Raw genomic sequence first — 23730 nt, 5'->3', positions numbered from 1 at the left:
ATTTTATGCCGGAGTATTTTCTTATGCTAATGATTTCATATTTTAAGATATTTCTTATATTAATTTCACAAATAGAAAAACCTAATAATATCTATGAGTTCGAATGTTTTATTTTCTATTAATTTATTGTATGTCTTAATCTTGCTGGAAGAAAAATCACTAAAAATGGTTAAATTACTTTATATATATATATATTTCTCTTTGAATTTGAAAATGATATATATAACGGTTTCAAATTAGATAATTGATTATCAATATTCTCATACAACTAATTAAACTGTACTAAAAATGAAAATTCAAGTCAATATAAGTTATTAATTAATTATTTTGTTGTTGAAAAATAAAATTAGGTACTAAAATGATAAGTTATACCCAATTGGTAAAATAATTAATAGTTTGATTTAAAATATTAATCTAAAGACTAAATTGGATATTAATTAAATCCTTTGACTAGGATGATTAGCATATATAATTAATGAGGAACTTTACAGCTAACAGTATAAGACTAATTAATAAAGGTTATATAAAGTTAAATATACAAATTAAGAAAAAAGATAAAGTAATTAAATTATGTCTCATCCAAATTGAAGAATATAAGGATAACGTCATGTAAGCTTGTTTAGCTTAATAAACATATAATGATTTACAAACAAGAGCTTATGTCTTAATAAAGGAGTCATTAATGTAAAAAGAAAGTAATATAGAAAAGTTGTCCAACATGCTTCATAAGATTATACGGACAGGTTCCTAGATTTTGTCTTCTTCAATGGGTAAATAAAGCAATAATTAATCATGATAAAAGATTTTACTCTGCCTTGGCTTCAGGTGATTGAATTGGGCTTTTCTTCGGAGTGCCGCGGTTCCTGAAAATAGCCCAGTGGTTGCCAAACTCTACAATTTCAGGGTAAAAAACCTTCCAAGAAAATAGGATCCTTATCCATGATGGCTCCACCAAGTACTTATCTCCACGGCAAACACTGTTCACCATTGCCTTGGCGCATGATTCTTTTGATTCTAATGGCACAATCAAATTCACACCTTTCTATTTGCCAAAGATTCAAAGTTAGAATTGTAAGTTTCAATAGTAAGACATTTAAGTATTGACATTCAGACAACATTTACTGTGATTATGACCATACATTTTTCTCGAGCTCATCAGACATGTCCGTCTTAATTAGTCCAGGAGTTACTATTGTTATGCCAATGTCGCACCCAATTTCACTTCTCAGCGACTCATAGTAGTTTATTACAGCTGCCTTGCTAGCCTGGAGAAATCAGAATGAAGAAGATCATGATATATATATATATATATATATATATATATATATATATATCAATAAATATTACAGCAAATGAATAAACATACTTGTACAAAGTATTAGGTTAATGTCTTACACCATAGAAACCGGTTTTGGGAGTAGGGAACCATCCTAAACCTGAAGCAGTCACCATGATCTTGCCTTTGCTTTTGCTTAGATGCGGGATGGCAAAATGGGTGCTGTATACTGTACCCCAATAATTTATTTCCTGAACATATAACAATCCATGCAATCTAAAGCCCGATGAACAGTGTTATATATGACTCTTAACATTGCAGAAACTATGCCTGTGCATTACCATTACTCGACGAGGTTTGATGAATACATTGTCGTTAGTAATGGAATCTGTTCCAACTCCAGCATTGTTCACTAGATGATCCACTTTTCCACCAGAAGCACCGAGATGTGTCAAAAATTAAAATAAAAATAGATACGGCGTAAAATAAAAATTAAATAGTAAATTTTTTTCTTGAACACGTACATCTGCCGAAATGGTTTATTGCACCCTCAATAAATCTCTGAGAATCTTCAATGTTTGAAACATCTGCACCGATTGATATAACGTCAGGCGAGCCAAGTTGTCTAGCTTTATTAACAACTGGTCCAAGGCGGTCTTCTTTTATGTCGACCAGGACTAAACAAGCTCCTCTCCTTGCGTACTCATAAGCCAATTGCTTCGCATTAGGAAGAAACACCAAAGGAAAAAAAAAAAAAAAACCCTTAATGTATATCCTAGTAAACAAAATATATTTGCACGTACATATAACTAAGACGTCCTTACCTCGCCGATTCCCTTGGCTGCTCCGGTGATGAGTACTACTTTTCCGGCAACATTTTCTATGGATATATGCCTTTTAATGTAATACAGAATCTTGAAGACAAGATAGGGTGGTAAGAAACATAGGATCAATATGATGTTTATTGGAGGAAGTACAATGTTAAACAACTCGTGCATCAAGTCCATGGCCACGGTTGGGAAATTCAGGAGCTGCAATGTATGCTTGTACGTAGGTATACAAGAGAAGAGAAAAAAGAAACAAAAAAGAAATTAGAATAGCCTTGTGGGCTTACAATCTCTCATAACTCGTGACTCTTACAAGTACTGGGAGCCACTCCTAAAGTAAAATAATGTCATTGTAACTCCTTAAATACAAACTTAGATGTAGGACTAGTTTCCTCAACATAGAGCTTGGACCCATCCCTCACCTTGTTCTACTTGCAGGCCTTACTGATTTAGCCCTCCTAGTACTCATTATCATCATTTTATTAATAATTAACCATCGTACACATTTTTTTATATATATAAATTATGAGACATAATAAATTTTTGTAATGGATGATACTATTTCTGATTTATCAGTTTAATGAAACTTTATTTATTCTCCAAAAAAAGAAATTGATATATTTATTTATCTTTAATATTATAAATAATTATGGTGATGTATAATTTGTATGTTTTATTAAATTACTATATTTAGTTTAATAGTTCAGAATAAGTGCACATGTAAATAAGAGTACAATGAGCTGTCGCCACTAATGAACTTGTGTGGAGGGGAGGGGTGATGTTCTTCTGCTGCGGCCTTTAAATTTCCAGTGGGTGTGGGACCCCATAATTATCTTCTTCCAACCACTTCCTATTCGCCACTAATGAGCTGTCGGCAAGCTGACTAATTCAGAAAGCTCACCTGTTTTTGTTTTTGTTATGACATACCAATTCAATCCGTGTGTGTTTAATACCGGAAGAATTCCTGAGCTCCAAAATACTAGCATTTTCCTCCAGCTTTTAACTTATCTTCTTTTTTTCCTATAAAAAAATATATTTAAATTCTTTTAACAGTGTTATTAAGTAAGGGAAGAAATAGTTGTTAAAACTATTTTATTATTCTTTTAATTTTTTTAAAAAATTATATACTCTTTTTTATACAGTGTATCTCCTATTTTTTTATTAATGAAATTTTAAATAAATAAAATACTTATATGACACTTTAGTGGAGTAGTGTAGTTAATATACCAATTTTGTCTCTTTGAAACTAAATCATAATAGAATGGGAATGATTGTTCGGTCATTCCTTTTATATCACTTTTCCATAATATCTTACGATTACACACTGAACACAGAGAAACCACAAGCATCACTTTTCCTAATAATGCTTTATTTTCTGGTTTATTTTTAAAAGGCATTTACATTTTTCTTGGATTAATAATTTATCATATAATTAGAAATTAATTTAGTTATATATTTTTAAAGTATAATTAAAATATTTCTTGAAACTAATTAATGTTATTTGATTAGTGAATAATTTATTATTACTTTATTTTTTAAGATAGTATACATATATAAATATATACAGCATTAATTAAAATTTAAGACTATCATATTTTTCTAGAGAATAACTAATGAAATTTAAACGATTATTATAACTAGTAATATTAAAATATTAAAAGTTCCACAAATATTTTTCCTTTACACACGCAAAGAAACGAATTACACAACCGACTGTTTGAAAAATTCTTATTCACATTCTTTGTACGCCAAACTAAGATTTTTCAGGATTGGGGAAACTTTTTAACGATATTGCCGTCATGATGTATAACAATGCTGCCTGATGTGAAAAATCATAAACGACTAAGGTTTCCTATTTCTCAGATTAAATCAAAATAAGCATTTTCAAAGAGACTGGACTTGGAAACAAGAATAGACCATCAGAATTTAGAAACAAAAAAAAACAAAATCAAAAATCATTTGCTCAGAATCAGATCAAAATTAAAAATATTAAAACAAAGAAAGCACGAAGATGTTTGAATTCTTTATTTTTAGGCCTTTTCACAAAGCAGATTGACAACCCTCGTCAGTATTCACAAGCCCCAACCGCGGCAACGTTTACTATCTGCTGATCCAAAACAGTGTTCGAGTTTGGACTACAATATCCCTATAGAGTTTCTTCATGCTAAGCAGCAGCTATTGACTTTAATCGGTCTTGAGCTCTGGCATCTGGATAGATTCAGGGTAGAGGATTTTCTTAGCTCCAGTCATGTCAAGAACTTTCTTGCTTGGCGCTTCTGCTGCAGGTTCACCTTCTCCAGGTAGATAAGACAATCTATAATTCCATTCAATCGCATCAGGGCAAAACACCTTCCATATCCAAGTCATCCTGAACCATTTTGGCTCTGTCAGGTATTTATCTCCCCGTCTCGCACTGTTTACTATGGATCTCGCACATTCAGTCACTGCTTGAACTGGGATAGCACTCACTTGTACCTACTCGACAAACAATATAAACAAACATGTTAATTAGTCATATTTGATTCTTTGATTCGCGCATATTGATGCAAATTGAAGAGCACAAGAGAAACTCAAAGAAGCTTACATCCCTTGCATCTTGGTCCAAGTCCACTTTTCCTTCAGCTAAAAGGAATTTGCCTTGGGTCAATTCAGACTCTATGAAACCAGGTGTCACAATTAATACATGAATGTCAGAGCCTAATTCAACCCTCAATGTCTCGAAGAAGGCCACCAGTGCCGCTTTGCTTGCCTGAATGTTGATCAACTCATTTATCAATGTAGCTAGATGAAATTGAAATAATAAGAGTTTTGTTTAGTTATATATTACGTACGTTATATATGCTGAACCTTGGTGATGGCAACCATGAGGCAGAAGAGGCAATGACTATGATCTTGCCTCTAGTCCCACGTAGATATGGAACTGCAAAATGGGTAATGTATGCTGAACCCCAGAAGTTCGTGTCCTGCGTACGGAAAACACACACAGAACACCCCCCATTAATTCGGACTTTGTACAAGGTTTCATGAGCAATACATATGGATCATCCTATTTCACCAAAGCTTAATTTTGACTACGACTTACCATTATAGTCCTAAAAGTGGTGATATCAGTTATTTCTTCAAGCATAGCGGCTGAACTGATACCGGCATTATTAACAAGGTGATCCACTGCATCAAAAAACAAGGATAAATAGTAATAGTAAACCAGATGATTGTAATTATACTAACAATCAATTGGGAAAAAGGATCAACATTTCATCATCAAAATCTTGACTTACACCTCCCAAAATGACTAATAGTTTCCTCAACAAGCCGGTTACAGTCATCGACCTTCTGGACATCTGCAAGAATCATAAGCACATCAGGGGAGCCATACTCTTCGGCTCTATATACAACGTCTCTCAGCCGCTTCTCTCTGCGGGCGACAAGAGCTAGGCAGGCTCCTCTCTTTGCATACTCATAAGCCAAATGCTGCAACAGAGATGAACAAGTCTCAAATATTTCCAGCTGTATAATCAAGCTAGCTTTCACCAATTAGATTCATGATCATATTGATTTGGATTCAACTATGCTTCAGTTAACTGACTCACGGAACAAGTCCAAATACTATGTTGAGCTAAATTTTGACTTGAAGCGGTACTAAAGAGCAAAATGCATAAAAGTAGTTTTATTTAAATTTATAATATGATCAAATCGGATACAGGGAACTGATCAATCCAAAGTTGAACGTAAATATAAAACTCAAAAAAATTATCAGAGACATCTACACTTTCTTGAGTTTGTCTACTGACTTGAATTGACTCGGTTATACTCCACTAGCTGCATGTAACATGAGCAATCTAATTCAATAAAATCGATCACTTAATTGAGTAGATACTGTGATTACATAATATTGGTTGTTGTAAAATCGATAACTCTTTTCATAAAGTAGAAAAGAAAATGGGTGTAACTAATTGAGTTGAATAATTACCTCTCCTATGCCTGAAGAAGCGCCAGTTATCAGGACTACCTTGCCAGTAACATCCTCACTAAAAATGAAGTTGAAAACAGAGCTAAAGCCCTTGTAAATAAGATAAGGTGGCAACAAAAAGCATAGTGAGAAGAAGGTAAATGGAGGGGCTACTAAGTTTAAGAACGTGTTGATGAGATCCATTATATGTTCAACATACAGATATGTAAGAAACTAAGAGAGAATGATGCATGACAAGTTTTAAAACTGATCCTCAAGATCACACTATTATTTGTTTCCGGGTTTATAGCCGATGGTGGTCGAAAGAAAAGAAGGGTGAGTGTTGGCACTTGGTGCTATTGCATGGCTTAGAGTTGACACGTAGTTTTAGCCAATAAATTATTCGCGACGCTTCACGCTTATCCTCACCGCTGCCGCTTCCTCAATAACGGACTACTACATTGGGGTGTCGTATTTGTTAAGACTTTCTGTTTTCGCTTCCTCGGCATGTCGTTTGATTCATTAATCATATAAACCAAACCGTTTAATCTGGGATTTGGACTGTGTGATCTATAATCAAATTTCAAACGACATGTCACTTATTTTATGGGCCATCATCTATCTGGGCTTTTTACTGGTGATGGGTAAACTTATTGAGCTTGTTCTTGGGTCCTCTACTGTCCTGCGAGGTTGTTTTTTTTTTTTTTTTCTGTTTTTAAATGCGCTCAAGATGTTTGCTTTGCTGCTTGAATCAACCTGAGTGCCAAGGATTTTATCATCATAGGAGAAAGAAGCCGTGTTCTTTTAGTTCAAAACAACTATTCATAGGATTCTTTTCAAAATTACAATCTCTTACAACAGCTGAGAATCAGATGATCCACTATTTCTCTCTATCATCTGCAAACATAATTAATAGTACTAGGTTTTAGTACATAAATAGAGCTAATCCTGAGATTCTAACTTTAATCTGAAGGTCATGTTCATGGCCATCTATTACTTCAAAAGCTCAGTAACAAGGAAAAAGAAAGTACTAGAAAAGACTCCCAAGTGTTTGTTAAAATCTACAACACCAACCACCAATAATGCTTGTTATTCTTGCATCACACAGTGTGTGGAATTTCTCCTCTCCCCCCTATATTTATATCACTAGATCACTTCAATGTATCTTAGCAAAGTAGCAGTCTAGCCTCTTGCATCCTTTGTCTATTAACCCTTGCAATAAAATCATCAGCCCTTTTGTTCAATTCCTCAGCAGGTAAACTAATCTCTTCCTCTCCATCTAAATCCTCTCTTTCCTTCTCCGCTACTTCTGAATTTCCCTCATCCCAAACTTCCACTTTTATTTTTTTAACCCCTTCGCAACTCTTGCTTGCGTTTTCTTTGAACGATGTATTTGTATTTGTCGCTTTCTTCTCTTCAAGAGTAGATGAATTTCGGAGTCCCCTTTTTCGGTTGACGTATTCATTATAGTACGCATCAGTAGCTGCTGGAATAGAGTTTGAAGTGAAGAACTTGGATTCTCCAATAAGAAGAATTATAATGAGATTGCCCACTATGAAAATGATTTTGGAGTTGAGGAGTGTAGAGCTGATCTTAGGAAGCGAGATGAACAGAAAGAGCTTGATGGAAGAAACTAAGTAGGGGAACCAAAGAGGGCTGGAACAAAAAAGACTGCAAGTTAACACTGTCATGGAATACAGGAAAAAACTGTCAAGAAGTTGATGCCTCTTGGATTTATTAATTGCATGGATCTTTTGAAGTTGGATAAGATCCATTTCTTACAGGAGGAGGGAGCTGGGTATTTTAATTTTGAGTTTTGAATTCACTCTATCCTGAAGAAATAGGATTAGAGACAATTCAGAGGCAAAGTCCAGAGGCAAAATTCAAATAAAAGGTGTTAGGGGGAATTGCCATCTGACTGAACATAAAAATGCGTTTTAACATTGAATTATATAGCGGAGGAGAAGAGGTTAATTTAGTAATCAATCAGATTCTGGTCTGCTTTAATTTCTCATGGAGAGATGACTTTATAGAAAAGGAATGGGAGATTGATTAGTGCTTATTATTGGTTCCTTTTTCTTTTACTGCCACCTGCTTTCCACTTTTTGGTTTGAAGGCATGGTAACAATACTCTTGCAAAGTTTGTGAAGGGTAAATAGGGTAATACTCTTTTATATTCCATTTGGAAGAAAGAGTAAAACCCTTATTTAAGACCTTTTTTTTTTCCTTTATTTCTGATAGTAAATTGCCAATGAATTTGTGATATTTGTAATTGTGGCTTATAAAAAAACTAGATTAACCAGACTTGCAAAAACCAGCAAAGAATGGTTAGTTGTTACAAAAGACATCGAAAGGGTAATATATCTCTTAGTGAATAGCACAAATGTATCAGACGTGGCTTATTTTGATGGCATGATTGCATCCTTTCCTCTGCTATATGGTAAAGGCACAGCAAGACTTGGTGATTCAGAATACGTAAGAGTATTTTTCATTTTAGCACGTTAAAAGAGAACTCCACTTAGAATATTTTTCTTTTTCTTCTAAAAAAAAAGAGGGGGGAGTTTTCTTTTTCTCTCTGGGGTGCTCATTGGTATAGAAGTGATTGTTTACTTAAGATAGTCGCTTAGCTTTTTCTTCCATAATTGTGCTCAATGTTGAGTGGACAGGAAAGGGAAGTAAACATAAGACAGGAGAAGTGGGGTATTTATCAAGTTACTGGGCGCAGAGTGGGGACGCTTTGCATCTTGAGTACAGCATTAAGAGAAGAATACAGACCCTAATTGTGATACTAAAGGCTTAGTTTAGATTATATCACTTTTATTTCTTTACAAATTACTAACTTAATTTACTTTGTAGTTGGTAATGGGGTCGATCTCGTTTATTCTGTTATATGTAATATGCAGATATTAAAAACATATAAACTAGTTTCATGATGTTCATTTTTTTGCAAAAGAAAAGAGAAAAAGAAAGAATGAAATGTTTCCTTCATATTCTTCAAATTATGGAAGAGGTCGAGTGAAATGATATTGGCTAATTGTTTTACAATCATAATCTTTATCCAATCAAATACACACTTCTCAGGCTTGTTGTCTCTTGAGTATAGCCTGTATATCTAATGCAAGTTTTGTTTTTTTAAAAAGTTGTTCTGACGTAAGATTGAAAGATATTTTAAAATTACAAACCCAATTAGTATCGATGTTCTAAAAATTATTTAAATACATGTGCTGAAAGTAGATAAAGTGATTATCCCATGCACTATCTTGGAGATAAAAACCGATCCAATTTCTTCAATCGAAAATTAACATAAAAATTTGGTTGAGCATGATGTTAGTTGTTTTCCTTTTTTTTTTTTTCTCGTCTTGGGGATCACGTACTCTCAGCCTTTGTTCTTTCAGTAGTCAAGTTAAATCAAGTGTCAAAAAGTATATCTTATGCTCCATTAGAAAAAGTAAATATAGTCTTTAAAATGTAGTGATCTCTGTATCTTTATTTAGATAGTAAAGGACCCAAGAGCACCCTTCAGATTTATCAAGGAACTATTTAGGCAATAACTTTCGGTGAGAAGGATATCGTCATTGTCTGTTTAGGTAAATGCCGTTTGAAGGTCAAAAGTAATGTTTAATCATTGCCGTTTTATTTACTTCTCAAGGGCATCTACCACTACCATTTAGCTGCCCTTATTATTTTATTTACAGGAAAAAGATTGTAAAGAAAGGCCAGCTTTTGTTAAAGGCTAGATGTTGTGGCGAATCTACCGGAAGAGTCGTTCAAATTTGTGTTTGCATTACGTGGTGGAGGTGAAAAGGAGAAGCAAAAAAAAAAAAGAAGGGAGAAGAATGGGCCATAGACATGGGATTAATTGCTTCTTCTTTGTTTCTTTTCAAAAAAGAAAATAATTATTATCAGTTTCCCTGGTAACCATAAAGATCATGAACCTCACATGACTATTTGTTCCAGAAGAAGCTTCTTCTTGAATTGTACATTTCAACTGTGGATAGTGAGCTTTTGTTAGATTAATATAAGAGGACATTCTCAAATAGGTATATAGTTTTGGATTAGATGAAACTTCATGGCAATAACCCAAAAGGAAAGGTTTGGCAAAGTATGATATTTTAGTCTTATTGTTAATACCTTCATGCTTAAACAAATTAAAGAAAGCTTATGCAAAGAGCTTTTTAGCACATGGTATCTCACTAATTGAGAAGGGGAGAACAACTGGAGATGGAACTTTATTGGGCTCTGGAAACACCAGAAAATACTTGTTTTATGGAGGATATGGCTAGGAAAAGTTATATTCCTGGTGTACATGGCCGTATGTGTTGCATGTACACCAGTACGACCATTTTTCTTTTTTTCCAATGTCATCTGAGGATATTTACAGGTTGAAAACCATTATCTAATTTCTGATATAAAGTTGAAGATGCTCATCTTGTGCAGGATTTTCAGTATATTGATGCAAAAGGGGTCTTCTTTCTTTTTTTCTTTTTCTGGTGCACAAGTAGTAGCCAATACAATTCCACAAGAAATGTGACTTCTGTTATCAACTTGCTGGCATGTATAAGTTGGTAATCATATTCTTTGTTTATATACAAATCATAGAATTACATAAATTGCTTATCATGAATTTTGTAATCTACACTGCCTAAATAGAACAAGAAGAAAACAGCCGGAAAGTACTTTATTCGTGAACATGCGCATATAATTGTTTTCTTTTTTGAAGGAAACACGTGCATTTAATTGTTAATGGCACTTCTTTTGGTATTTTTATTTTTAGTGAGATATATTATATTTTATCAATAATTATCTTTGGATGATAAAATATATTTTTTTATAGTAAAAAAACTAATTAAATAAAAATAAATTGATCAACACTAATTACATAACGTATGATGGGTTAATAAAAAGCCACTAATATATTAGTGATTAAAATTGAATTAGAAAATTAGTTGACTGAATTTATTAATACGATTACAATTTTGATTAACGAGTCATTTTATTAATTTAATAAATTATAGTTAACCAAACGATCGATTAATATTTTGTATTATTTCCTATATTTATAATTAGATGAGTATAATTTTTTATAAATATTTTTAGAGTTAAACTAGCGGACCTAATCTTTTTTTCTTTTTCATAATCTATTTTTTATTTCTGTATTAATAAAAAAATATAAATAAAAGACTAATTTCTAATTAACTGATCTAATAGTTAATTTTATTTGTTTTAAAAGAAAATAAAATTAATTTTATATGAGTGCGATCTAATAGTTGATTTTATTTGTTTTAAAAGAAAAGAAAAGAAAATAAATCTTATATGAGTGCGGTTCTTTTAACCGAATCGTACTTGATAAATATTTTAGTTAAGGTTGGACTACGGTTCCAAATTCCAATTGGGCTGGGATGGCAAATAAAGCCCCAATCGAAAAGTTTTCAAGTTGGTAATTCCATAAGGGACACCTCACCTGTCTCCGATTGTAAGGACGTTAATTTGGATACATATACACAAAACAATTAAGGACTCTGTACTGCGAGAAGGGGAAGAGAAGAGAAGAAGACCACTCATTTGTTTCTGTCCTTGACCTCAGGTTGTTTACTAATGCAATGACAGATTCGTTTCAGGCCCAGCATCAGTTGCTCCACCTCGGATTGTTTCCATCAGCAGCATTCCCCACCCAGGAACTGTTGTCGTTTACTACAAAACGAGACCAATTATTACCGGCCTAAACACCACAGACGGGTGTTTTTGTTTGGATTTTTCTCGACTTCGTTTATGTCAAATGATCCATACATATAAAATAATCAATAAATTTACTTTTTAATTCTTTATGAAATTTAAAAGATATCATCTTTTAGTTGTCTAAATATAAACCGCTCATTTAGCATTTGAAATTATATCTGAAATGCAAATACATTAAAAGCATCCAAGCCATTTTTCATTATTTTGTTTTTTCTTCTCAGCTGAGATGATTTTCTTTTTCTATTTGCGCATGTCTTTCCCCGCTAATGTTGTAATGTTCTTCCTTCCTTCTCTCTCTGTTTTATCAATAATTATGACTGCGAATTGATTGTTGATGAGCACAGTTATGAACACCCATTTCTTAAAATCATCACTGGCACTGAGCTTACAGATCATTGCAGTAGTAAAGACAGCTGCGAAGGAAAATGGTGTGAATTCACAAAGACAGAAGTGAAGTAATATTAGGTTAAGCAACGTTGTCCATGGGGTCCACAAGTTAGACCAAGTGTTACCATATTCAAAAGATTTCAAAGATCAACCAACTACGGATAAAGCTTAAAATTAAAATTTAATTAGTAGATAACAGGTCACAGATAGTTTGCCTTTTAACTGGTGAAACTTGTACATTCAGAGCCGAAAAGATTTACAACCAACAAACAGAAAAAGTCTAAAACCGAAGACAAAAGCAAGTCATGGAGCAGAATATCCACATAGCAAGTAAACTGGGTTCTCTTCTTCACTTTGTCTACACCCTCTTCAATAAGCCTCATGCTCTCCCTGTCCATGCACATATTCATTTCATTTTCATCACTAAAACAACAAACTCAGTCCATTTAAAAAATTGTATGGATTAATCAAGAACGGACTTACTTTCTTAGGGGTTATGAATTGAACAAACTTGTTCTTGCCCTTGCCACTGCTAACGTTAGGTGAAGTGTGGGGAGAATGATGACGATCTCTACCCCCTCTGTATTTCTTTAAATTTTCCCTCACATATTTTTCATAAATGAAAGCTGCTCCCCTGAACTGCGGCAGAACCAGCCATGCCACCAACACTAGTTTCACCGTATACCAAATTGGAATCCTACAGAAATTATATTGATCAAACCCATAATCAAACCGGTAACTCAACTATAAACTGTAGACATATTTGTTTCTCAATTACCATTCTAAGATGGACTGGAGGACCATCTCTGTAAGAGTTAGAAATGAATATAGGATCCAATAAGCAAGCCACTGTTCATCATCCAATTTGCAAGGGCTCTCTATGGCCATCACAGATGCATATCTATTCAACAAACAAACGCAAAAGCAGGAACTAAAATCATTTGGTTGCATAATTATAGAACAAAAGTATTTAAAGGTGAACTTCTTACAAAGGGTATAGCAACATCAGGACCGGCCTGCACACCATTAAACCAGCACAAATGAAATTAGATGAAAACAAGAAATTATAGCAACGATTGTACGAACCAGCAAAAAGAAAAGAAAAATCAAGAACCAAAAATAAATACCCAGATAATGCATGAACATGAGTGAGAAAAGTCCAAAAACGACTCATTGTTTTGATTTCTTGATGGGGCTGTAGCTTGTAACTTTAAAGAGAAAAAACCAGTCGAGAAGCGAAGTGAAGTGGGTGAATGAATGACAAATGAGAAAACGGTTTGAAGATACTAAAGACAAAGAAGACAACTTGGGAAGCCGTTTGATTGTGAAAGGGGATATTTATATTCAGGAGTTAAAGGACACGCGGCAAGAAGAGAGCCAGTATCGGATTCTGCCTTAAACGTGTCGAAATGGATTTAGCACCGTCCAGATATGAGATGAGTCGTTAGTGATGAATAATAATAAATGAAAGCGTGGGAGGTGCATGCTGCAGCTGCACCTTCACCTTCAAATCTAATCTATGAATCTTCCTTCGGCCCTTAATTAATCGCCATTTAATGATAATAATAAAAACCAATGCCCTTTGTTCTTTTCCCAAAGCTCAAGCCACGTGTTCATGTCTTTGAGGACTAGGGTCGGTGACACGTGCCATCTTGAAAGAGGGTCTACTTATGTTAGGACCGGGCTTTCCGTTTGTTAAATAGTCTGGGCGGACAGATCTACGCAAAGTGACGAGTATGTCTGGGCCAACTACGCTGATTGAACCCACAATATCATGAATGAATGGGCCCAAATCGAAAACTTGAATTCTCATCATCATAAAGCCTATTTAACAGAAAGCCATCAACCTCTAATTATGTCTCAAGAATAATTAGTAGCTTTGGCTGAATAGTAGGAGTTCGCTCATAGCAACTTGATAGGACTGCAACTGCAAGGTGCCCCCAGCAGCAGAATTAATCGTTTGGTCATTACTAAATATCGCCCAAACCAAATAATATAAAATGCTTATATAACTGAAAACATCCCCAAATATCATGTAAACAAAACCATAAAATTTCTTCTACATTTGCGTGCAAGCTAATGATGCAAATCTCTCCAATTCTCTCCCACTCATTAGAGTGGTTGAGCTGCTATTCTTGTTTCTTCCTCTTATCAATCAATCCTTCTTGGCCTCTCTCCTTTTTTAAGAGCAGATCCGTGCATTTCTCTTACGTTCCTTGTCTAATCTTCCTGTTATATGTTCTTTGTAAATTAAGTAGTTAATTAGACCAACTAATTTGGAAGAAGTTATTTCCTAATACAGAAAGCAACCTCATTTAATTGACAAGCTTGAAATATTCTAGCATTCTTTATATGTTTGGTATTTAGTGAACGATCAACTATCGATGACATCAATGGCTTCAAAGGGTAGCATTAGATTATACTTCCCTTGTGATTTTCGCAATACGTTACAGAAAAAGAACATGAAAATGGACATGGTCATGGCCAGGTCAGGATTTTCTTATTCCCTTAATCCAATTGCACCAAAAATTCCAAGATTTTATGTGGTGGCAAATGCTAGCAATCCTCAAAGGGTGGACACAATCAATGGGAAAAAGGTGAACGGAATACATGTAGCAGAGAGTAGTAATTCATATGCAGATCAGAATAAGATGAATGCTACTGCAGGTTTAGTGCTAGATGGTAATGTGGATCATCAACCTCTTCACAAATGGTTGCTTGGAAGATTTGTTGATGAAAGGTTGGTCTACAGTCAGACCTTCATTATTAGGTCTTATGAGATTGGTCCTGACAAAACTGCCACCATGGAGACATTGATGAATCTCCTTCAGGTCAGTAACCTTTAATTTTCAATTAGCACAAAATACTATATATTTCTGTTTTAATGGAATTGCATAATTATGCAACGACTGCAGGAGACTGCACTTAACCATGTCACAAGCTCGGGTCTTGCCGGAGATGGCTTTGGCGCTACTAGAGAGATGAGCCTCAGGAAGCTCATATGGGTTGTCACTCGCATACATATTCAAGTTCAAAGATATAGCTGCTGGTACGTTTTCTCCAGATCCTGGAAAAAGCCTGCAAGTAACTGATCGTAAAACGACTCTAATAAAAATAAAATGTCACAGGGGAGATGTGGTTGAGATTGATACTTGGGTTGATGGAGCAGGGAAGAATGGAATGCGCAGGGATTGGATAATTCGAGATTATAATACTAAAGAAATCATAACACGAGCAACAAGGTGCAAGATCTTCATGTTACAACAAATTCCAAAAAAATGATTCCTGCTCTTAGTAATAGTACTATTTATTATTAATGTTACCATCTCAATGCAGCACATGGGTGATAATGAACAGAGAAACACGAAAACTGTCGAAAATGCCAGAACAAGTCAGGCAAGAGTTGGTACCATTCTACACAAATAGGATTGCAATAGCTAAGGAGAACAATGATGTTGAGAAAATCGATAAGCTTACTGATGAAACTGCGGAGAGAATTCGATCTGGTCTTGCTGTAAGCCTAATAATTTCATTTATTTTTTTAAACCCCTTTTCAGTTTATATTATATGTTGCACATTTTCATTAAGAGTTTGTTTCATGCAAATGCAGCCAAGATGGAGTGACATGGATGCCAATCAACATGTAAATAATGTAAAATACATTGGATGGATCTTGGAGGTAATTTTCTATATATGTATGTCCAACACCTAAATAACATGTTTTCACATAAACAGTGGATTAAGTTTGTTGCTTGTGATGGAACAATAATTAGTAACCTCAGTGTAATATGAATTAATAAGTAGATTTCTTGTTGATTGATGCCACAATATACAGAGTGTGCCAATAAATGTCCTGGAAGATTACAATCTGACAAGCATGACCCTGGAGTATAGACGAGAGTGCAGACAATCAAATCTGCTGGAATCCTTAACAAGCACAACCGAGCATTCAAATAATAATTCCTGCAACCGCAAAGCACACTTGGAGTATACGCACTTGCTTCGGATGCAAGCTGACAAGGCAGAGATCGTCAGAGCGAGAACAGAATGGCAATCCAAATCCAACAGAAAAACCATCTAATTCGATCCATCTTTCCTGTGTGATTCTATTGCTTCTATAAATTTGTTTTTGGGTTAGAATTGATGGGCTATGCGCATTTTTGCATGCACATGTATATCAGCTGTATTAATGTATGACACAGTTAGAGACCAAAAATCATATATGAAAAGACCTCTTCTTTTGTTTTTGTTTTTATTTTTCAAATGATTTCCATAATCTGGATGCTGGATACTGGAATCAGTACACAACTAAACTAAACTATGCTTTGTACTCGGAAAGTAATAAGGGGAAGAGAAATTGATAATGAATTCTAGACTTGAAAGAATAAATGAAAAGAATAAAAGTTGTATGTGAAGGACTAAACTTAACAACGGATTTTCAAGACTAATTAAAGTTACAAATTCTCCCCATGCTTTTTTGGTTAATCTGCTCACTTTTTATCAGCAATCTTACGAAATTCATCCGCAAGTTAACAGTTTACATGTTTAGAACAGGTTAGAAAATCCATCTCAAAGAAAAAAAATTGCTAATGAAGCTGTAAAAGGCTCTAACATTTGCTACTAAAGGTTAGTTTTTTGAAGGAATCTGTATAAATAATTGGAGTTGGACGTCTGATTCATTTTCATTTCAATTCATTTGACTTTGTTTAAAATATTTAATCTCAATCATTAAAATAAACATATTCAAAAATGATTAGGCTCGTTTACAATTGTAATTGCTAATTTGTGCTGTATAAGCTCTTGCCTAAACTTGTTTGGGTTGGGTAGCAAGATGCAGAGACCAAGCCCACAAATTAGCTTTCAGGTCTTATAGATATAGGAAACGGGATAGGCTGACGTAGATGGGCCTAACACTGACTAAAGATACTGGATAGGGAACAGCTTCTTTCCTGCTCAACTTACCCAAAAGAAACGGAAAGTTAGCCGCATGACCTTTTTGACTAATGAGTACAAATCCCAATACTTGAGGCCTTGATCAAGGTAAAAGCTCTTTTGCGGTTAGTGAAAGTTAACTCTATGCCCTATACTACAGAAGGAAAAATAAGCTTTTGGATGTGTGTTTCAGTTTGCATTGACTCTAGCTAATATCCACTAATTCTCTCTTCCATCACAATTCAAACCATTCTGACCATTAAAATTGTCAAAGAGAGTGTTGAATTAGAGGGTTGAAAACTAAAAGACTGTGGATGTACAATCTATACTGCACTTGTACTCTTTTATCATTCTCATTCTCATTCTCATCCAACCAAATTTTTGAAATGACTTGTGAGCTGAAATAATTCAGAATCAAATATCAAAAGTTTTGCTTCAGTTGCCCATTCTATAATGATTTGATTCCACAATTATTTAAAGCCTATTATATTCTCTTCAGACAGTAGGGAACTGTTAGTAAGTGAGACACAGGTTTAGGGCTCTAATTATTTATTAATTTTTGGTTTACTCCAGATTATAGGCAACATATGATCGACAATTAAAATAAAATATTGAAGCCACTATACTTTGATATGCACTTGTTTCAAAATATCCCACCTCACAGTGGAATCAATTATTATAATAAATGCATCTTATACAGCTCAATACTGCATGAATGCTGCTTGGTTCACTGCCATGTCAAAAACATATTGTTGAAGCCATGTTTTTCAGATTCAATAAAAATACCCATAAATTGTAGTTTAATTTATTGATCATAATGATAGTACTGTTAGTAAATATGCTTATTAATACAATACAGTCTACTTGTATCAGGTTATGTATGGACTGTACACAGTGCAATTTGTCAAGTAAAACAGGTATGGATTTTTTTTTAATTACAATTTTATCTTTTAGATATGACATTAACCCTGTGTTGGGTGGAGAAACTATTACAATAAAATGCTCACAATAATTTTAAGAAAAATAAAGGGAAATGTATTATGCCTGCGCAGTGCGTTGAGCGAGTACAAGGGAGAAGAAGATAGAAAAAGGGTGGTCCCAACAATACGTAGAAAAGACAAAAGAGCAACTAGTGAGGGCACGTGAGGACCACGACCTCAACTTTAGTCAGTGTCATACTGATATCATATTTCCTTTTATTGGGCCACATTTTTCTGACACTTCTCACCCCCTGTATAAATGATACTGCTCTCCATACTTGTGCCCACTTCCACTCTCTCTTATTTATTCTTCTTTCAGGAACGAACCAAAAAGCAAGCTCTGGAGGGCTCTCCCTCTCTGCGCCCTGTACGCCCAAAAACAACGCAAAACTACAAAAACCCACTTGTGTAATTCCCCTCCCCCCACATGGGGCCTCAAACCCTTCACCCAGCCTAAACTGCACAGAATCTATATGCATGCATGTCCTCTCTGCGCTTCGGTTCTATGCTTCAGCTGTTCTGCTATTTCCATTTTATAGTTACTGTCTTCAGTTCATTGGCAAAATAATATGTTCATCAAATTTATAACCCAGTTTTTAGTTATATTGCTGGCCTAATTATTTGATGGGAGATAAAAAAAGAAAAAGTAATAATAATAGATGGCCGAGGCCGAGAAGTACGAAAACAGTAAAGGGAGTGCAGAAACATTCACGTGGACTCGACCGTAAATACATTGGACCCATCACGTGGGGCCCTTCGATCAGTCAATGAATAATCTATTCATTCGGTAAGTCACGCGCCGATTGAGCGTGGAATTGAATGTTCTATTGTTCGTCCCCGTTGAACCTACGTGGCAAGATTTGAGGAGTGAATATCTGTCTTGTTCTTGATTCCGGAGGCTTCATGCGTTGCCACGTCGATTGACACTAATCCTTATTCCCTGCTCGGAAAATTAATTTTTGCAACACTAAATCTATTATTGTGTACGTAGTTATCTTTCTCAGAAAATTATGGACGAAAGAGAATGGATGACATATCTATTGGCGTGATTTATATGGAAACGAAATGGATTGATTCGGCAGAGAAGTAGGAGAGAGAAAGAGAAAGGTAACATGTTTGTGACGTAGGAGATGAGCATATAAAAGATTAAGATGGTTAGTGTTATTGTTTGTATTGCATCTGCACGTATAATATTACTAACACTGACACGCAATGCAAGTCATTAACCTCGCTGATTACGCTCTAACGTCAACTGAAATGCCTACTACTTACTAGAAAATGCATTTGCGGCGTTTTCTGAAACTGGTACCATCATTACTTCTCGTAAAATTTTTAAAAATAAAAGAAAGAAAAAGAAAAATACTTCATTTATTATTACAGAGCAAAGATGCCTCAAAATGCGAGCTTTTCAGATGCTCTTCGCTGCCCGCAAATATCAAAGCCAAAGTGTTGTCAGCCGAATTTAGTAGAGAATCACCTCCGTCAAATCAGCTCAGCTGGTAAAATCTCTCTTTTCCTTTTTTTCTTTTCTGTTTCTCTGAATATTTATGCTAATGAATAAATGATGATGGCCCTTCTGTGTGTGTGGGACACCGCCCAACAGTATAACGAGCAGTAAATGATGTACTGGTGCAAAAACAGAAATACACTGTAGAATTTATACATGTTCACTTAACGTCATCTCTCCTGCTTCGGCTTCTACATTTCACCCAGCCAGAACCCACACTAATTAATCCCTGCTAGGTTAACACATCCAAATTTATCATACTAATAATTAATTATTTATATCTTCATTATATTACTTTATAAAAATATATGAAATTAATTTATATTATACTAATTATCTCATAATAATTTTAAAAATATTTTTTTTAATTTTTTAATTTTATAATTTTATAATTTTATAATAAAAACTTCTTCTTCAACAATGCTATTTATAGTTTAAAATTTTATTATAGAATTTTATGCAAATATCAGTTTTAATGTCTGTTTAAAAGTAATTAATTAGTATTTTTAATTACTCTAAATTTTAGTATTAATTAAATTTTAATCAAATTTAAATATCTTTAAAGTATTTATATTAATCAAAATATATAAAATTTATATAATTTAATTTTAAATTGTTAAAATAAAATAAATAATATTATTATTATTAATTTTATTACATTAGAATTAGAAAAAAAATTACAAATATAATATATTAACATTACGTTTTACGTTTTTTGTTATTTTGGTGTCTCAATAATTTTTTTTCAATCAAGTGCTACAAATGTGCTAAAACGCGTCAATCAAGGGTATTGCTCCAGTTAGTTTGTGGTGGTTTTGATGCCTCCAAGGATAATTTGACCCACACAGCTGCTTACACAGCCTCACCACATCAGAAAATGGAAAAAATAATTAAAAGATCAAAATACCTTGACTCAAATAAAAACGTGTATACCTCACACTTATTTACAATCAAATTGGTTTTAGGAATTCTTTTTCTTCAATGAAAAATAAAAATAGATTAAGCTATACGCAGAAGAGGAAGGCGAGGGAGAAGTTGACGATGGAAGAGCAAAATTACAGCTATGGGATTCCTTGTTTACTTAGGACTTCATGGACTCCTATGAATCCAAGAAGGAGATTTGTGAATTATTCAAGGCGAAATGTAAGTTTGCTGCATATAATTTGATAGAAAATCAATTAATAAGCATATGAAGAAAATGGTTTAATTTCCATTATTTTTTTCATTTTTATGCAGAATAGTTGTAGATTTTTCCAATGGATTGACCTCCCAATGTAATCAAGGGCCAGACAAATAATACATGGCTTATTGCAAAGGGTTGAAATGGCAAAATTGCAGCTATAAAGGAGTAGAGTGAGAGAGAAGATCTTGTGGGTACTATTGGGTTTAATAATTTTTATTGTCGTTTTGAAATGATATATAATAATGTTCTAAGATGGGGAATGGTAGTGTTAGATTCTGTTCAGTTGTTTTGCAAACCATTATAATGCTATCAGATGTAGGTTGTGAAGTTATAGAAAGAATGTGTTTGTGATAGATGAAATGTGAAGTTGTAGTAAGAATATTTTTGTAATAGATGAAATGGCTACTAAATGTATAAATTTATAGTTTATGAATGAAATGATACTTTGCTTATGACTACTTTGTGTCTGAAAAAATGACAATGAAATGAACATGTAATTTGGAATAGAGAAAATACATAAAATACCGTAATCTAAAAAGATGGTTTAATTCATTTGCTAATCAAAAATACAAAATATGAAGTTCATAATGATACCTAATGACAAAATATTAAGTGACTAAATACTAAGTTCACAATTCTTGATCTGAAAAGACATAATACCAAATTCATTAATCTTGGCTAACCTACATCAACAAAAGTACTAAAAATAAGTAGACAATCATTAAGATTTTTTCAAGGCCTAATTAACAACAAAAAATTAGAAGACTGATTACAAAAAATTCTTTTCTAGCTTTTGATCACGGTTGTTTTGAAGTTGTTTCAATGCCTGAGCTTTTGCCAATCTGTTTCTTTCTTTTGTTCCTGGCTGGGCCTATAACTTTCTGAACTATTTTTTCCTTCAATTTTAGCAACTGATTGCCTGTTACAATTTGCTTTTCCCATTTCTTAAAATTTTCCCTCTTCTTTGTCATGAAGCTTGGCTCTGGCTCATTACCAACTCTCTTCTTCCCACCAGTGCATATGACTATTTCTCTATTAGTATTAGGCTGTTTGATATATCAAACATAATGTTAGTAGTTATCAACATAAATTACTTAAGAAAAATTAAATATGTAGTAATGACATTAATCTTACATCTAAAATCATGTTGTTATTATTCAAGTCAACATAAAAGGCCATATCTATATGGTGGATTGGACTGGTGTATTCTCTTTGGATTGATTGTGCTATAATAATCAAGCTTCCGTTTTCTTGAATAAGGAATTACTCCATCGAAGTTACGCTCTACAGTAGGTGTAACTGGAACTGCAAGTGATACCCTAACAGCTTCTTGTGTCGTGACATTACAACCTTTACAAATAAAAAATAATATATAAATAAATTACTACGATCCAAGAAAAGAACACTGCCATAAAAGGTGAACTTACACTGCATCTGGAAAGTGTTACAATTTCCTGTGTTGGCTGCTCATTAATAACTGAAGCTACCTACTCCTGTGTTGGCTAGTCATGAATAATTAAAGCAACATGCTCATGTGTTTGATGGCTACTACTTGTTCCTGAGTTGGCTGCTAATTTAATGTCGCTTTACATGTCTTCTTGTTATGGCTAATCTGATAACAAGCTTGGCAGATCATGACTCCTCCTCTCCTAGATAGCTTAGTCCCATTTAAAATCTCATATAATTCTTAGGTTTTTTATTTTTTGCAGGTCTTCCAGACATCCTCTTATTAAGTGGTGGTTATAGTGGATCAATCTCTTTCTTCTGCCAAAACTTCTTGCTATTCATTCCACCCTTCATAAATGAGTATGTTTTCTTATATTTATCCTTCCTAAACCAGCTATGAACATAATCTTCTAGATTTTTTTCTATATAGTGGATTGAACACACAACATGGTGATAAGGAATCTCCGTTAACTCCCAACCTCTACATGGGCATGTTTGGTTCTTTAAGTCAACCGCATAAGTGTCTACTTTGTACTCTATTTCAAAACTAGAATCCGCATTCCATAAAAAATAACACTTGGTGCTCTCTAAACAATTATCATACAACATCTTCCTAATTCTAGGACCAAAATTACAAAGCCATTTGTCACATAAAAACCCTATTTTCCCTAAACCTATTCATTACCATTTTTCTTATTTCTTCTAACATAGAATAAATGTTCTTTTCTCTAGCCTCTACTATTCTCCCATTAAATGCCCCAATTAAATTATTGTCCACAATGTCACATTTTACCTCAGTAAGAAAGTATGCCCTGCACCAATATCTTGGATGAGTATTCACCATATCATCAAATCCTTTGGGTGTTAGCTTCTTCATTTCATTCATATTTGCCTCAAAGTCTATCATGTTTTTGAATTTTGCACAAATCTAAAATTGTTTCTATAAAGGCTTCCCTCCATGGTTTTTCCTCCAATTTGCATGGAGGTGTCTCGTACAACACCTGCGTTCAGCTTTAGGCAGTAGTGTACCCACAACATCCAATAAACCCTACAAATAATTCACATAACCAACATTTCATATAATAAATAATATACAAAACCAGTAAAGTTAATTACTTGAAGCTCAAAAACTTGTTCAACAGTTGTGCCTCTAATTTTCTTTTTTCTTTGTTTGGCCTATCTTAGAGCATTCCTTGTAACCTGCAACTCCTCATCATCATCAAACAAATATTCACACTCTATTAGATACGGGTCTTCATCTAAATCATTATTTTGCTCACCAACCTCAACATCACACTCCATTATATATGGATCTCCGTCTACAGTAGTAGATCTGTTTTCAACTTTCTCTTCGAATATGTTATCTTTATCTTGCTCCTCAGATATGTTTGCTCATGCCTGCTCCTCACCTATGTTGTATTTCTTCTCAAATATATTATCTTTTTCTTGCTCCTCGGATTTGTTAGCTCTAATGTGCTCCTTATATATGCTATGTTCCTCTTATTGA

General features: G+C 33.9%; 5 protein-coding genes and 1 long non-coding RNA gene across 7 annotated transcripts; 2 read left to right on the top strand and 4 right to left on the bottom strand.

The window, feature by feature from the left end:
• Positions 1–584: 584 nt before the first annotated feature.
• On the bottom strand, positions 585–2541 carry LOC8269193 (11-beta-hydroxysteroid dehydrogenase-like 4A). Its single transcript, XM_002511098.4, has 6 exons — positions 2101–2541; positions 1801–1993; positions 1618–1700; positions 1396–1527; positions 1140–1265; positions 585–1042 (listed from the first exon to the last, which is right to left on the bottom strand). Exons 1-6 carry the CDS (start codon positions 2281–2283, stop codon positions 806–808), a joined length of 954 nt encoding a protein of 317 aa, XP_002511144.1. The 5' UTR covers positions 2284–2541; the 3' UTR covers positions 585–805.
• A 1563-nt stretch (positions 2542–4104) lies between these two features.
• On the bottom strand, positions 4105–6343 carry LOC8269194 (11-beta-hydroxysteroid dehydrogenase A). Its single transcript, XM_002511099.4, has 6 exons — positions 6074–6343; positions 5382–5574; positions 5186–5271; positions 4935–5066; positions 4688–4852; positions 4105–4578 (listed from the first exon to the last, which is right to left on the bottom strand). Exons 1-6 carry the CDS (start codon positions 6254–6256, stop codon positions 4288–4290), a joined length of 1050 nt encoding a protein of 349 aa, XP_002511145.1. The 5' UTR covers positions 6257–6343; the 3' UTR covers positions 4105–4287.
• A 511-nt stretch (positions 6344–6854) lies between these two features.
• Positions 6855–8046, bottom strand: LOC8269195. The gene has a single exon (XM_015723476.3). It carries the CDS (start codon positions 7825–7827, stop codon positions 7219–7221), a length of 609 nt encoding a protein of 202 aa, XP_015578962.1. The 5' UTR covers positions 7828–8046; the 3' UTR covers positions 6855–7218.
• A 4291-nt stretch (positions 8047–12337) lies between these two features.
• On the bottom strand, positions 12338–13492 carry LOC8269196 (HVA22-like protein e). The gene is made up of 5 exons (XM_002511101.4): positions 13303–13492; positions 13165–13191; positions 12954–13076; positions 12659–12872; positions 12338–12565 (listed from the first exon to the last, which is right to left on the bottom strand). The coding sequence occupies exons 1-5, from the start codon at positions 13347–13349 to the stop codon at positions 12545–12547; spliced, it is 432 nt and encodes a 143-aa protein (XP_002511147.2). The 5' UTR covers positions 13350–13492; the 3' UTR covers positions 12338–12544.
• A 906-nt stretch (positions 13493–14398) lies between these two features.
• On the top strand, positions 14399–16422 carry LOC8269197 (palmitoyl-acyl carrier protein thioesterase, chloroplastic). Its single transcript, XM_002511102.4, has 6 exons — positions 14399–15006; positions 15091–15224; positions 15304–15417; positions 15512–15689; positions 15786–15854; positions 16011–16422. Exons 1-6 carry the CDS (start codon positions 14560–14562, stop codon positions 16254–16256), a joined length of 1188 nt encoding a protein of 395 aa, XP_002511148.2. The 5' UTR covers positions 14399–14559; the 3' UTR covers positions 16257–16422.
• Positions 16423–18418: 1996 nt separating this feature from the next.
• On the top strand, positions 18419–21235 carry LOC107261837. 2 transcript variants are annotated; one of them, XR_007215420.1, is made up of 3 exons: positions 18419–19586; positions 20560–20737; positions 20831–21235. It is a non-coding gene; the product is annotated as an uncharacterized LOC107261837 (long non-coding RNA). The 2 variants fall into 2 exon arrangements; XR_001535747.2 differs by having other exon boundaries at positions 19242–19586; positions 20609–20737.
• Positions 21236–23730: the final 2495 nt, after the last annotated feature.

This window comes from Ricinus communis, chromosome 4 (genome assembly GCF_019578655.1).
Source record: "Ricinus communis isolate WT05 ecotype wild-type chromosome 4, ASM1957865v1, whole genome shotgun sequence".
NCBI classification, from domain to species: domain Eukaryota; kingdom Viridiplantae; phylum Streptophyta; class Magnoliopsida; order Malpighiales; family Euphorbiaceae; genus Ricinus; species Ricinus communis.
Note: the sequence above shows the minus strand (reverse complement) of the source record. Positions and strands in the feature narration are given on the sequence as shown.

Bases quoted from the DNA above. Each gene is read 5' to 3' on its own strand.
- LOC8269194 (XM_002511099.4), bottom strand. From the start codon at position 6,256: ATGGATCTCATCAACACGTTCTTAAACTTAGTAGCCCCTCCATTTACC. The intron at 5,067-5,185 runs GTAAGTCGTAGT...TTCCGTACGCAG, and splicing joins CCACTTTTAGGACTATAATG to GACACGAACTTCTGGGGTTC. The intron at 4,853-4,934 runs GTACGTAATATA...ATCAACATTCAG, and splicing joins CAAGGTTCAGCATATATAAC to GCAAGCAAAGCGGCACTGGT.
- LOC8269196 (XM_002511101.4), bottom strand. From the start codon at position 13,349: ATGAGTCGTTTTTGGACTTTTCTCACTCATGTTCATGCATTATCTGG. The intron at 13,192-13,302 runs GTATTTATTTTT...AATGGTGTGCAG, and splicing joins CATGTTCATGCATTATCTGG to GCCGGTCCTGATGTTGCTAT. The intron at 12,873-12,953 runs GTAATTGAGAAA...TAATTTCTGTAG, and splicing joins CTCCAGTCCATCTTAGAATG to GATTCCAATTTGGTATACGG.
- LOC8269193 (XM_002511098.4), bottom strand. From the start codon at position 2,283: ATGGACTTGATGCACGAGTTGTTTAACATTGTACTTCCTCCAATAAAC. The intron at 1,994-2,100 runs GTAAGGACGTCT...CCTAATGCGAAG, and splicing joins CAGCCAAGGGAATCGGCGAG to CAATTGGCTTATGAGTACGC. The intron at 1,266-1,395 runs GTAAGACATTAA...TGATTTCTCCAG, and splicing joins CCAAAACCGGTTTCTATGGT to GCTAGCAAGGCAGCTGTAAT.
- LOC8269195 (XM_015723476.3), bottom strand. From the start codon at position 7,827: ATGGATCTTATCCAACTTCAAAAGATCCATGCAATTAATAAATCCAAG.
- LOC8269197 (XM_002511102.4), top strand. From the start codon at position 14,560: ATGACATCAATGGCTTCAAAGGGTAGCATTAGATTATACTTCCCTTGT. The intron at 15,007-15,090 runs GTCAGTAACCTT...CAACGACTGCAG, and splicing joins CATTGATGAATCTCCTTCAG to GAGACTGCACTTAACCATGT. The intron at 15,855-16,010 runs GTAATTTTCTAT...CACAATATACAG, and splicing joins ACATTGGATGGATCTTGGAG to AGTGTGCCAATAAATGTCCT.